The 14269-nt window shown below is 50.5% G+C and overlaps 1 protein-coding gene across 1 annotated transcript; it reads right to left on the reverse strand.

Moving 5' to 3' along the window:
- Positions 1 to 2857: 2857 nt before the first annotated feature.
- On the reverse strand, positions 2858 to 12801 carry FGF16 (fibroblast growth factor 16). The gene is made up of 3 exons (XM_008272943.4): positions 12266 to 12801; positions 5251 to 5354; positions 2858 to 3861 (listed from the first exon to the last, which is right to left on the reverse strand). Exons 1-3 carry the CDS (start codon positions 12537 to 12539, stop codon positions 3616 to 3618), a joined length of 624 nt encoding a protein of 207 aa, XP_008271165.2. The 5' UTR covers positions 12540 to 12801; the 3' UTR covers positions 2858 to 3615.
- Between the last annotated feature and the right edge of the window lie 1468 nt (positions 12802 to 14269).

Below are 14269 nucleotides of genomic sequence, written 5' to 3' on the forward strand. Positions count from 1 at the left end.
TAGGACCCTATACTGTTCTCCTAGTCTTCTTTCCCTTCCTCCTAGAGGAAAATCCAAGTATTGACCTAGGATTTGGGGATATTACCTTTTATTTTTAAACAATGACATTTTTCTTGCAAATCCTTCCCTGCAAATATAGTGCTTCTGGCCTTGCCAACCCCATGTCAAATGCCTTTGAATAACACTGGCCCTGCTCACAGGGAAGTGCCAGCTTCCTATTGATAGATCTCATGTAGCTCATAAGTCCTTAACAGTGGCTGTGTATCAAATGTTCTTTGTAGCTGAACACAGATAAGATTTTGGATTTAAATTAAAGGTGTGATGCTCATTAAAAATGTGACGGGGCTAGCATTTAATCTATTGGTTAGGATGCTGATTTTTTTAAACTTTTTTTTTTCACAGGTAGAGTGGACAGTGAGAGAGAGAGACAGAGAGAAAGGTCCGTTGGTTCACCCTCTAATGGCCGCCGCGGCCAGCGCGCTGCGGCCAGCGCACCACACTGATCCGATGGCAGGAGCCAGGAGCCAGGTACTTATCCTGGTCGCCCATGGGGTGCAGGGCCCAAGCACTTGGGCCATCCTCCACTGCACTCCCTGGCCACAGCAGAGAGCTGGCCTGGAAGAGGGGCAACCGGGGCAGAATCCGGCGCCCCGACCGGGACTAGAACCCGGTGTGCCGGTGCCGCAAGGCGGAGGATTAGCCTAGTGAGCCGCGGTGCCGGCCTATAGGATGCTGATTAAGATGCCCATGTCCCATATCAGAATACCTGGGTTTGATACCTAGCTCCAGCTCTTGACCCCAGCTTTCTGTTAATGCAGACCGAGAGGCAATGGTGATAGCTCAGGTAATTGGGTCCCTGCCACACACATGAGAGACTTGGATTGAGTTCCTGGCTCTCGGTTTCAGCCCAGTCCACTCCCAGTCATTGTGGGCATTTGGGGTGTGGACCAATGGATGAGAGTTCTCTCTCCCCACCCCTCTGCCTCTCAGATATATTTTTAAATGTGATTAAATGTCACTTAGGTGATTTTTAGACTTCTCCCAGAGACTTCTAGACATGGTGTCTCCTTACAGCCCAACATGAACATCACCACCAGCCTCCGTGTTTCTACAAATCCTTTTCCTTCTTCATAACAGGCATTACCTTTAGGAGCAAATCCACCCTAATCACCCTAGCCCACTGAGGTCTCCACTTTGGTGCTTCCATTAATTAGCTTTCAAGCTGATGATCACACAAGGTATGTAACTGAGCATTTTTAAATCATACGTACAGTCTTACTTGCTATTTCATGTGTGGCCTCCTTGTTGGGTACTTAGATTTCGGTGAGCTTTTATAGACCTTTCAGTTTTACTTATTTTAAATTTTTTATGCTTTTGTTTTTTAAGTGAGTTGGTTCCTAAGCTATGAGTTTCACTCATACAATTGGTTGGAGGAGTAGTGGATGGCTACATTGAAAAAACTGTCCCAAACCAAAAATCTCCTGCTAGGCCTTCATGATACCTGCGCACTTAATGAAGCTTTTCTCCTTTTGGTCCTTGTCTCCTGACAATATTCTCATTATGAAAACTGCAAATAATCCTATGCTTCTACCTCAGTAAATATCAGTAAAGAGGCCAGGGAAAGATAGCTCAGGGGCTGTTCTGGGGAAGAGGGAACCCAAGAGTGCCATCCCCACTTCAGCTAGAGCCATTCTACTTTTCTCTACTTTTGTTTTACAGGCCAAACTTACCCTATAACTTTATTTATAAGCTATTCATCTGCAAAAAAAAAAGTAAAAACGCATTGCTTTTTGTCAAAATGTATCATGCACAGAGATCTTCTAGGACTGTTAAGCTGCAGGTTGCAGGGTCCCACTCCCAGAATTGCGGCTAAGTTGCATTTCTAACAAGTTCTCTGATGATGTTGCTGGTCAAGAGACCATATGCTCTGAGCACTACTGCTTAGGGGGATGTATTGACAACTTCCCAGAATTCTCCAGAAGCACTGGAAGCAGATGCGGGGTGGGTGAGAAGTGGAGGATTGGGAGAACATCTCCAGAAGGGAAACTGACTGGCTCAAAAAATTCCATCTCTCTGTTGATTGTTGTTTATTTGGAATCCCTTCATTTTCATGTCTGAGGTAAAAAGCCACCAATTAGGGTTTCTGACCCTAGAGTTTTGGGCTGTCACCAAATCCCAAAGGAGGCTTGCTCTATGCCTAGTCCTAAGCATAAGTGGGAGCTTCTACAGGAACTGATGGTCCAGGCCTTCCTGCAACTTTGATTCACCAAGTTTCTTTTTCCTTTTTTTCTTTTCTTTTCTTTTTTTTTTCTTTCTTTTTTTTTTTTTTTTGACAGGCAGAGTGGATAGTGTGAGAGAGAGACAGAGAGAGAGGTCTTCCTTTCTGCCGTTGGTTCACCCTCTAATGGCTGCCGCGGCTGGCGCGCTGCAGCTGGCGCATCGCACTGATTCGAAGCCAGGAGCCAGGTGCTTCTCCTGGTCTCCCATGGGGTGCAGGGCCCAAGCACTTGGGCCATCCTTCACTGCACTCCTGGGCCACAGCAGAGAGCTAGCCTGGAAGAGGGGCAACCGGGACAGAATCTGGCGCCTTGACCGGGACTAGAACCTGGTGTGCTGGCGCCGCAGGCGGAGGATTAGCCTAGTGAGCCGCGGCGCCGGCCAATTCACAAGTTTCAAGTCATAGAGCCAGAAAAGACCAACATGACTTCACATAGGGCCTCTAAATGATGCAAACATACTGTTCCTCCAGCACAGGTGGTGTGATGCCGACATCAGGAAATGATAATAAGTTGGGGAGAAAGAAGTGGCCAAACTTCTATTCATCCTAAATGTACAAATCAACAGAATTAGACAGCGATTTACAATATAAAGACAATTTTATTGCCAATAAAAGCCTTTAATAACTCATTTTATCCTGTTTCAGTAGGACCTTATTCTTTCTGATGAAAATCCAGTCATAGCATCTCTCATTAAAAATAAAATTATTTTGAAATAAATAAATATATAAAATAAATAGCATATACATTTCATAAATAGTTTGTCCTTATGCACAGTATCCATGCTTACATTTTAATATCATTTTCGTACAACCTACCCCATCTCCCACTTCCAATGGCAGGAAAACTGCATGTCAGGACAGATGAGAAATCTGCAATGCCAATGCAGGGATGGCTTGCAGCAGGGCTGGAGCCCCAAGGATTTTCTTAAAGAGACTTTTCCAAAACTCTGTAGGTAGCATCTATGGCAGATTCCTTGGTCTTTCATTTATACCCATTGTCAAGGAATTTGGGTAGATTGTGGGGCAAGACACCCCTGGCCCTTGGCAGGAGCCTCCATTCTTTGCCATGCCACCTCAGGGGAAAGAACATGAGTAAAGAAAAACATATATACAAGATTCCCTTGAGCCCACCCCCTCCCCCACTGCCCTCCCCAAAATAACCCAACCTTGATATACACTTTGAACAACCAGGGAACAACTGGGTTGAGTTGAACAGTAAGTGCTTCTCTGTTATCTAAATTGATAGGAAGGAAGGATTGAAAAGCTATGAGTATAGTGCTTGCAGAGACAACTACGGCCCCCAGAGTACATGGGTCACAGAGTCACGCTAGGGTCCATTACCTATAGCGGAAGAGGTCTCTGGACATGGAGGGCAACTTAGAAGGATCTACTGGCCTGGGTAAAAAATGGGTGAATTTCTGGTGTCGCTTAGTCCTGTATCCTTCCCGGGGTGAGCCGTCCTTATTCAAGGCCACATAATACTGTCTCTCCGAGTCCGAGTGTTTGTACAAGGTGGAGGCATACGTGTTGTACCAGTTTTCTTCAAACTGTTCCCGGAAGACACATTCACGTGTGAGTTTCTTCTGTGAGGGGGAGAAAATCAAGCAGAGGCCATTATACGTCTGTCTCTCCCATCCCTGCTTGCTGGTGGAGAAATCATGAAACAGCAATAGCCCATTGCTACCATAAAAATTCAGCTCCATCTCCCTGCATTACAGGGGTATCTTTCTTCTAAAGAGCATTAAATGCTCCTGTCTGCATCTCCTTCATCCTCTTTCACGAGCCACACAAAAATGGTTTAGGTGAGATCTTTTATGAAGGGATGAGATTGGAAGAGATGGCCTCACCTGCCTCTTTGAGCCTGAGAATTTCTGCTGGAGCCTTCCAATGCCCTGCTGGCACCCACTGAGCTTTCTCCCTACTTAGGGCTAATAATGTTCAAATCCATTGAGATTACAGCCAACCACGTTAACTGACAGGCAAAGGCCTCAGATCTATATAAAGCTCCATGGGAGGTGAGCTGTGATCTCTCCTAATGAAGGGTCTCAGGCTTGTCAGTTGGAAAGCTCAGAAAAGATCTCCTTGAAAAGCCCCTCCAATCTGGCTACTTCAAGCTGGCAGCTCTTGGGTCTCTTGCCTCTGTCCCTTCTCACACTTGATCCGGCCGCCATACTACTTGCTGAGGTTGCCGATACTGAGTGCTGGGGACAGGCCTATCTCGTAGGTGTCAGGGAAAAATGTGTTCTGATTTCATGGGGTGTGGGCAGCCAGAAAGCATGCTATGTGACTCAAAAGTCAGAGCCAGGAGTTGGGATACCCTGAAAGGGTTAAGGTCAGCAAAGTCACTCACCAGTCCCCACTGCTGGGCTAGCTTCCAGGACAGAGAAACGACACTGCAGCCTGCCCAGTCCTAGTGGGGGCTTAGGGCTGTCACCAGACCCTGGGACCCTCCTTCTTCATGTGTTTGTTTCATCTGGCTTTGGGATTCAGCTGAAGCAATCTGGAGATGAGGACTGTGGTTAACCTCAGGATCCTCAGTCTGAAGATCAGCTCTTCCACTGCTTTTTGTTTGTTTGCTCATTTGTTTTTTTGCACCTGCTAGTCTGCAGTTCCTCTGGACACCCAGTAAAATTCAGAAGTGCTCCTTGGGAGAGTTAATGCCCCAAACCCTGAGCATCTCCTGACACACCAGCATGGCTGATGGTTATCATCAGACTAACTGCCCCTCAAATGGAGAAGGTTAAAGCAAATGTACCACAGAAAAGCTTATGCTTTGATGAGGGGCCGCAAAAGGGAAGGTGTCAAGTAGCAAAGCCCTGGGTGGCCAAGAAGTCGCTAGAAGACACTAATCCTTTACAGTTGACAAAAGTCCTTTTGAGTGCTAGCTAGATAAATGTTTTTATACTTCTGCCTTACATTGTCCCAAACACCAGTGGTAATAGCCCCCGATGAAAAGAAAACCTTAAACTTACCGACCCATATAGTTCCCCTCGCTCGTTCATTCCAAGGTACAGGCCAGAGTCCACTCCCCGGATGCTGATCAGCCCTACAGCCAAGCTGATAAATTCCAGGATCCCTAGGGCAAAAAAATTGAACACCATTCCCATTATTAATATCAAGCCAAGAGCTATGATGTGAGCTACTAGTCATTCATCCCTAACTAGAAGCCAGCTCTGTGTGCCTTTGGTGAATGGCCCGAATAAACCATCTTTGACAGCAAGATCAGAACCACAAAGAAGCCCCTCAGTCTCTCTGGGCCTCGGTCTTTCCATCTGTAAGGTGGGGAGACAGTCTCTGTCTCTATTCAACATGTGTAGGCACATGTGGAGGAAGAGACCATCAAGAAGCCTTTGCCTACGCAAGCTGCCTGATTACAAGGTGCTACTGCTATCAGATACCACCATTTCAAGAAATGGGAGGGCAGCCTGCTAAAAGCAAGAATGAAGCCAGGCTCTGTATCTCTCTCAAAGTCATCTCCCTCCTCACTAGGGCACACAGCATTGCCTTGCTGTCCTCTACACTGAACTTGTTTTGCACCCTCTCAGCTCCCATGTCCTTAAAGCCACATGAGGCTGTCAACTGCCAGTAGCTGATTCTAACAAAGGCCACACAGGCCACTCACTCAGTTTGTTCCCTCTGCTTCTGTCAGGAGGGAATACTTGGCCTCATGAGAGCTCTCTCCTAAAAAGTGTTCTCAGCTAGTACAGCCCCAAGCTGACAAGCCTGTCATTCTCCCCTTCTCTCTTGAGAATTTTAAGTTTATCCATGGCAAAGAGTTGGCAGGTAGTACTGGATTTGATACTGATTTAAGATGTTGCAACTTTAAGGGGAAAGGGGAGAGATCCAGAAATGTCCTTTTAGCTGACAAGGTTAGAGGTGAAGATTTGAAAATATTTTCCTTTTCAGCAGGAGAAAAATTAAAAAAAAATAATCAACTACTATGAGGGGAAAAGACCCAGAAATGAAACCCTGATCATACGGAAGACTTTGCAGTTGTGTCCTCAGATAGCACATCTCTGCATTATTATCTGGATACAGACATAATAGCCAACTAGATTCGCCTCTGGTATTGCTGTCTCTAACCACATTTTTCAACACACAGACCAAAAACTTGATATGATTGTCGGAGGCATCCAAAGCTTTGAAATGAGTTCATATCTGGCTGTCTTTCTTATCTAAAAATGAAATTCTTAAGGGTAATAATACTCTATAGAGATTGGGAATGATTCCTTAATGATCAAAAATTTTAAGTGGTTAATTGTGAAAATGGGTTCAAAACTCCAGTGAGAAGTCTCCTGCAGAGCCCCAGTGGCTTGGGCTGGTGGGTGGGTGTTCTGACATGGCAGCTTTGATGCATACCAAAGATCTACTTGAAGAATGTAAGGTACTTCAGTTGTTGGTCTGTGGAACACTCAGGGTTTTGGCCTTTGGCTTCTGGCATTGGAATCTTCCAAGTTTTAGTCTCAGTTTGGTTGTTACTCTTGCAGCACAAGGAAAGAAGTCCTGAACAGTGGGCCTTTGGCCTAGCAGTTAAGATGCCGCTTGGGCCACCTGCATCCTATATCAGAGTGCCTGAGTTTGAATCCTGGCTTCCCTTCTGATTCCAGGTTCCTGCTAATGCACACACTGGGAGGCAGCAGGTGATGGCTCAAATAACTTGGATTGAGTTCCTGACTCCCAGCTTCTGCCTCCAGCCTGGGGCTACTGCAGGCATCCAGGGAGTGAACTGGAGGGTGGGAGATCGCTCGCACTCTCTCCCACCCTCCCTCCTTTTATTTCTCAAATAAATAAATAAAAAGTTAAAAAAGAAAGGAGTCCTGAGAAAAGAAACTGACACACAGAGGCAGGAGGGAAGGGGAAATGGCTACTGCCAGGTAGGGGTCTGCCCTGGTTAGATTTTTAATGACTTGTAAGTGGACATAGGAAGACTGCTTATCCTGGCCTCCAAAGACATTCAGCCGAGAGTGATGAGATACTCAAGATCCAGAACAATTTCAGAACAATGGGCAAGTGGGTTGATGCCAGCAAAATAAACTTAATGAGAATCCATGCCTTGCACTTTAGTCCCCAAAATCAACTTCCTGAGGTGTTTTGTGTTTGGGGTTCTGTTGGGAGTGGGGAAGCCTCAAGTGCAGACAGCTGAATTAACCACACCCCTTAGTCTATAGCCCATTGCCATAACTGGTCTGGGCAAGAGCTGTTGTGTGATCTCTTTCTTTGTTTACCTCCATTCCCTGCTTCCATCTGCCTCCCCACTTCAGGCAACCATATATATTCTTTTTTTTTTTTTTTGACAGGCAGAGTTAGACGGTGAGAGAGAGAGACAGAGAGAAAGGTCTTCCTTTTTCCGTTGGTTCACCCCGCCAGTGGCCGCCACATCTGGTGCGCTGCACCAATCCAAAGCCAGGAGCCAGGTGCTTCCTCCTGGTCTCCCATGTGGGTGCAGGGCCCAAGGACCTGGGCCGTCCTCCACTGCACTCCCAGGCCACAGCAGAGAGCTGGACTGGAAGAGGAGCAACTGGGACAGAATCCGGCGCCCCGACCGGGACTAGAACCCAGGGTGCTGGTGCCATAGGCGGAGGATTAGCCTAGTGAGCTGCGGCGCCGGCCCATATATTTTTTTTTGAAACTATGGACCATTATTTTGTATTTTTGAGCACCTTCATTATATGCAAGTCTGCCCATCTCTTCAATGGGCAGGTGTAGTTTAGCAAAACACACACACTAGCTTACAGGATTTGAATGACTAGAGTAAGCTCAGTGTGCTGGGTGATTCGCAGGATTATGGAAAAGTTAATGTAAAATTGGTCACATAGGGGCCAGCACTTCGGCGTAGCGGGTGAAGCTGCCACCTGCAGTGCTGTCATCCCATATGGGCACGGGTTCAAGTCCTGGCTGCTCCACTTTTGATCCAGCTCTCTGCTATGGCCTGGGAAAGCAGTGGAAGATGGCCCAAGTCCTTTGGCCCCTGCACCCACATGGGAGACCCGGAAGGAGTTCCTGGCTCCTGGCTTTGGATCAGCGCAGCTCTGGCCATTGCAGCCATCTGAACAGTGAACCAGTGGATGGAAGACCTGTCTCTCTCTGCCTCTCCTTCTCGCTCTATGTAACTGACTTTCAAGTAAATAAATAATCTTAAAAAACAATTGGTCACGTAAAAATAAAAAAAATCATTCAAAAGTTAGTGAAAAATAGAAAAAGGGTTAAAAGTCATTGTGAGCTAAGGCAGCATTGCTAGAGATCTAGTAACTAGCACCGTGGAGGGGACTGGCCCACTCTGCTCTGCCTTGATTGGACTACAGTGAGTCTCCGGTGGGTGGTTGTACTCTGTTTGGGAGAGGGATCTGGCAGAACAGGGGCGTGTTCAAAGTGGCGCTGCCAGTGTGGCTGGGAAAGTGGGAAGCAGGTGATGACGCAGCTGTGAGGGCTACCCTGGAAGGGACACCGGCGTCCTGGAGCCTGCGTTCTTTGCTTTGTTCAGGCAGCTGACTTCCGAGCTTCGAGCCTTGGTTCCCTCCTTCCTTCCCTAAGTGTCTCATGTCTCCAACTACCCTGAGCTCATTAAGTAGCACAGGACAGCTTGTGATCTCACCGCCCCAGACCCGGTGTGAGAACAAATCATGAAACCCAAGAGGTGTGGCCATTTGAGTCACCACCGTTTTTCTCCAACTCAGTGTTCACCCCGATGCCAAAGGACAGATCATACAGGAAGTCACTTGGGTTGGGTCCAGGAACAGGGGTCTCCAACAGCTGGAATCGTCCCTGCCCAGCTGTCTCTGGGCATCATTTCCCTCTGCCAACTTTCCTATTAGCTGGATTCAGACTGTGGGAACCCAGGGACACATGATGATGGAACAGATATTCCTAAACCTTCTCCTGAGTCCCTGCCAGCATGAACGGGGAGAGAAAACAAGCCATTTTCCTATTTTCCCAGCCACAGCTGGACAGGGGTGTTAACAGCAAAGTGTTGAGGCACAGTGTTAAGTAGGCAAAAATCGTCCTCAGTACTTTTACCCCTTCATGGCCCAGGACTTCCCTCTACGCTGCCCCATCTTGACCTGTGCACCTCAGGCTCTGGCCTTCTCTCGACAAGTTCCAGACTCTTCTCTTCTTACACCTCTCTCTCCAGGGCCTCAATCAAAATGGATTTGTCCTGGGCCCCACTGCTTCAGAACCCAGTGACATGAATGGCTAATATGTCATTTAATCTGGTTCCACAACTGGCCTGAGCTCCCTCAGCCACCTTTTCAGACCTTCAGGGCCAAGACGGTGCTGCTTTGGCATTGTGCCAAATAAGAACCAGCTCACTGGAAAACCCAAGCAGCTGCATGAGCCTGCTCCATCCCACCTGGCAGGAGGCCTCTCCTCCAGTCTGGCTCCCAAGCTCAGTGCTGCCGGTCCACAGGTGCCCCTCAGGAATGTCAGGATCTCTGTGAACCTCGTGTAAACGCCACCAGCCAGGCGGGGATTGAAATACTCCTGGCTACTGACTGCAGATGGAGAGCGGGGAGCATATGCTATGCCAACAGGTTATTATTTGGAGTCGGGGCTGCTCTTGGGCTCAGCCTGACTCGTTCTGAACACATGGATTCCAGGGTAATCCTTGGGGGCCCTGCTCTCCAATTACAACAAATAGCTATTTACTTTACATGGCCTTTGGAGACTACCTCCTCCCCCCAAGCAGAAATCTATAATATTTTATATCTTAAGTCTGGCCTACTTTACTCTGCTGGAATGTTGACTGCTAAAGCACTTATGGAATGTTAACGTTTCGATTTATTGAATACCCTGGCTGATTAACTCAAACGTGGAGGGAGGAGAGGGTTAGCAAACGCGAACGCCACCTCTTTCTGTGCCAAAAGCTAAACTGAGAAAAGAGTAAGTATGTGTTTGAAAGTTGGCAGGGGAGGTTGCAAAGAGACAGCTTTGACCAGTTATCATTTCCTTTACAGGAAATACATGGAACTTCCAGGAAGTCAGAGAAGGAAAAAAGGGAAAAGGTGATGCAGAGGTGGTCTCAGGCAGTGTGTGTGTGTGTGTGTATGTGTATGTGTACGTGTGTGTGTGTGTGTGTGTGTACGAGTTTAAAAGGCAAAACCAAAAATGAAGCCATCAGTTAAGCAGCAGCGAAAACATCCCTTCCTCCTGCCAGTTTTATTTCCTTTGGTTTCTCCTTAATCTTAACACCCTTAGCAGGTCTGGGAGATGAAAAGAAATCAAGATGTGTCTTTAGGGAGGTAATTAAAGACCACTTATCCCAAGAGCCTATTACTGATTTATGTTGACCTTCTAGGTTATTGGGCTCTGCTTATGCACAGAGTCAGACAAACACTTGTTAACCGCTGGGAGCTATGCTCACAGTTCCTCCACCTTTGCTGCCCCCACTCTGAATTTCTCCATCATATCTTGGCTTTTCTTTTATGTAGCAGCAAGGACCTATCCCAGTGTCTTTAGGCCATTTCTGGGGGTCTCTCAGGCCAGGGTGCAAGTCTTATTCCTTATGATGAGGACTGCAAAACTCACAAGCGATGGGAGGGAAAGGAGCCAAGTGAGCACTCCTCCTCCTCCCACCCCACCTTATCAGCCTTTGGAGGACCTGCTGCAAGTTTATACAGACACCTGCACCCCTCCATTACCCCTCCCAACCTACTGTACTCCAGCTCCATTTGAGTGCATTTTTCCAAGATGACATAGACCTCATTAGGTTTCCTGCCTGCTCCCAGCAAGGAAGAGCAACCCTGGCCCTAAGTTGTTTGCTAGACACTGCTTTACCGAGCGAGTGGCCCCTAGGCCCCCTGCTTTACTGTGCACTCTAAGATGCAGCTCTAGCAAGGCACGAATAGGATGGAGCGGTTTGGGAGACCGTGGGGGAAGGGTGGGGACAAGAAAAGAACAAGGTTGTTGCTTGGAGGGTAGGCAGAGCCTCTTTACTGCCTTAGGGGTAGAAGGTGCCCTTCTTGGGTTATAGGGTCCTTAGGAGAAAGCAGAGGCCACGGGGGGGGGGGGGCGGGGAGGAGAGCCACCACAGCACCCACAGGATGGCTTAATAGAGACCAGACTAGGAAATTGAAAATTAAAATGGCAAATTAATGAGTGAACACATTTGCTTAGAAACCTAACGATCTCTCTCCGAGATCAAGGCTCCTATTAATTGTGTAATGAGTTCTCTGTGAGACAGACAGCTGTGTCCTTTGAACAGCCCGCATAGGGGTGGGCAGGGAGAGACAAACCTGGATGCAGGTTGCCTGTCTCCTGTCCCGGGGCTGGGAGACACCTGTTTTGAGGGTTGGGAGTGGGCCCGGGACGGTTTCCTCACCGAATCAAGGAGCCCAGAGGTAGTCCCGGGCAAAAGCTTGCTCAGGACTTGTGCCCTCACACGTTGAACACCGCAAGGTTTTTCTACATTGCCTGATATCCAGCTCAGGCCATGCCGCCTGGATTGTCTCCTACCCTAAGCAGAGCAACCCGAGGCAGGCAGGTGCCGCGGCTGCCAGGTCCTCACCGCCAAAATCGACTCGGGCGCGAGCCACACGCCCACCACGCCCATGGCCCATGCAGGCTCCTGCTCCGGGCAATCAGCCGCGACAGCGACAGCCCTGTTATCCACAAAGCTCAGCCCAGCACTGCAGCGACGGTCCCCGGCCTCCAAGGCGAGAACTCCCACCCCTCGCCCAGCTCCACCTGCTTTCGTGGAGGCTCAGAGTCCAGCTCCCAGAGCGGAGCCCCCCTCTCTCTCCTGGGGAGGGAGGGTGGAGTGGGGAAAGGAAAGGCCACACCGCAGGGCGCCCCCGCCCCCTCCCGGGAGCGTCCGGGGGTGCCCCGCGCCTGTTGCCGCGCGGCTCCGGTCCGCGCCGTCGCGTCCCGCCTGGACGGGCCCGGACAGCACCAAACCGGGGTCAGTATGCGGGCCCCGCACGGGAGCCCCGAGCCGTCGGCTCCTCAGAGCGCCGTCCGCCCGCCTCCCTACCGGCCTGGCCCTGTGCTCACCGAAGCGACTGTGGTCGTGGCGGGTGCCATGCACCGTGCCGTTGGGGAAGATTTCCAGGTGGAAGCCGGTGCGGCAGTAGAGCTGGCGGCGCCGCAGGATCCCCTTCAGGTGGGCGAAGTCTGTGGGCGAGCCGCGCTGCAGTTTCCCCTCGATCTGGCCCAGGCGCTCGTTCAGGAAACCCGGGGAGTCAGCTAAGGGCACGTTCCCCAGAGACGAGGAGAAGCCGTGCAGATCCCAGTCCAAGGAGGCGAAGACCCCCCCCACCTCCGCCATGGCGGGGCCGACAGCGGCGCAGGCTGTGCGGGGCGCGCGCGGGCCGAGCCGGGGCCGCGGGGCGCGAACTGCCTCTCCCCGCGGCGGGCGCGGGCGACTCGGCGGCGCTCGCTCGCTCCCTCGCTCCGCGCTCTGCCCAGCTGCAGTCGACGTCTGTTCGCGTCCAAGGAACTTCTCAGCGGCGGGGAGCGTGGGGCAGCGCGCTCCTGACCTTGCTCTCAGTCGAAATGCGGCTTCCCGTCCGCATCCATCTCCCCCGGTCTCTCATAGCTGGCTTCGTCGAGCTATCAGATGCAAACGGCACTTTATATACATACCCACTCCCCTTACATTGACATATTGGATATTTAAATACAAGCCACACCTCACTGGCATCCCCTCCGAGATTGGTGTGTGGGTTCTTTTTTTTTTCCCCCTTCTCGTATCCATTTGGCTCTTTTTGGGAGAGGGGGGTGGAGGGGGGGAGAGAGTGAGCGAGCTTCACTCCCTCTTTTATTATGAAAAAAAAAAATGGCAGGAAAAAGCTACACATTGCAGTGAGGCGTAACTGCTTTTGGCAGGTTTTTCTGAAACTGCTGATGAAATAACGGAGCCCAGTGCGTGGAGGCTGTTGGCGCCCACGGCCACTCAGGCCTGTTCCGTGGGGGTCTGTCTGTCTCTCTGCTGCGCGGGGGCCGTCCCCACCTCCCACGCCTCCGCGGGCTGCTTGCCTTTGGAAAGAGCAGTGAGGCTGGGGTGGGCGGGTGGGGTTCACGCGCTTCCAAGCCCCTCTTGCTCCTCCGCTGGTCTGAGGCTGCGGAAGGGGCATCTGGCCCGGGGCCGGGGCTCCCTGGTTCTTTGTTTCGTTGTCCCTCTAGTCCCACTCCCCACCTGTAGATCGGCAGGGGGCTGAGGAAGTGAAAAATCCGGAAGCGAATACAGTTGCAAAATGTGGGACTGGAGATGGTGACCGTCCCTGCAGACACCAAGGCGGGAGCCTTAAGGGGTCTGGGAGGAGCGGGAAACCCCACGGAGCAAAGAAGACATTTTTTTGGAAAGGGACGTTAGGACTCAAGAACAGGAGAGAAGGGAGGGGGGAGTAAGAAATAGAAAGCGATCTTTTTGAAAAATGATCTCCGCTAGCTCTCTGGGCGCACTTTTACAAGGCTCTGGAGAGCGAGCTCGATGAGAGGCCATTGGAAGCCTGGTGGGGGCTTCCCCCACCTCTTTTCTTTTTGGAAACAGGTGTTTCCTCGCTCTGTCCTGTGCCCTGCTCTGAGATCTTCTATCAGGAAGAGCGGCAGTTGGGGCGGAAAGCGGCGGCGGCCAGAGCAACTGGCAGCAGCGAGAAGACCTGGAGAGCAGGTGCCGGGTCTGCCCCGCGTTCCCGCGCCTCTGTCCCACACCTGAACCCCGAGGCCCCTCTAGAGCCCTGGCGCTCGGCGTCCAGCTCGCCTATTAAACGGCGTTGGTGCTTGCAGTTTCCACCCGCAGCCGGCGCTGGCCGCTTTCCCAGGCTCCCGCAGGAGAAGCTGAATACAGCGAGCCCCGCGCCCTCCCCTCCCCTACGAGTCCTCCCCCAACTGCCCCCCCCCCGCCTTTGCAGCGCCTCCTGCTGGAGACCCCGCTTCTCACAGCCAGTTTGAATTCAGGGTCAGCAGGAGATGAGAAAAGCGACTTGGCTCCAGTTAGTGCGATTACAGGTCCTGCTCCTGGACTCCCACTTGCGCCCCAGGCTCACTCCCTGGAGC

Source organism: Oryctolagus cuniculus, chromosome X, assembly GCF_964237555.1.
Source record: "Oryctolagus cuniculus chromosome X, mOryCun1.1, whole genome shotgun sequence".
In the NCBI taxonomy this organism is placed as follows: Eukaryota; Metazoa; Chordata; class Mammalia; order Lagomorpha; family Leporidae; genus Oryctolagus; species Oryctolagus cuniculus.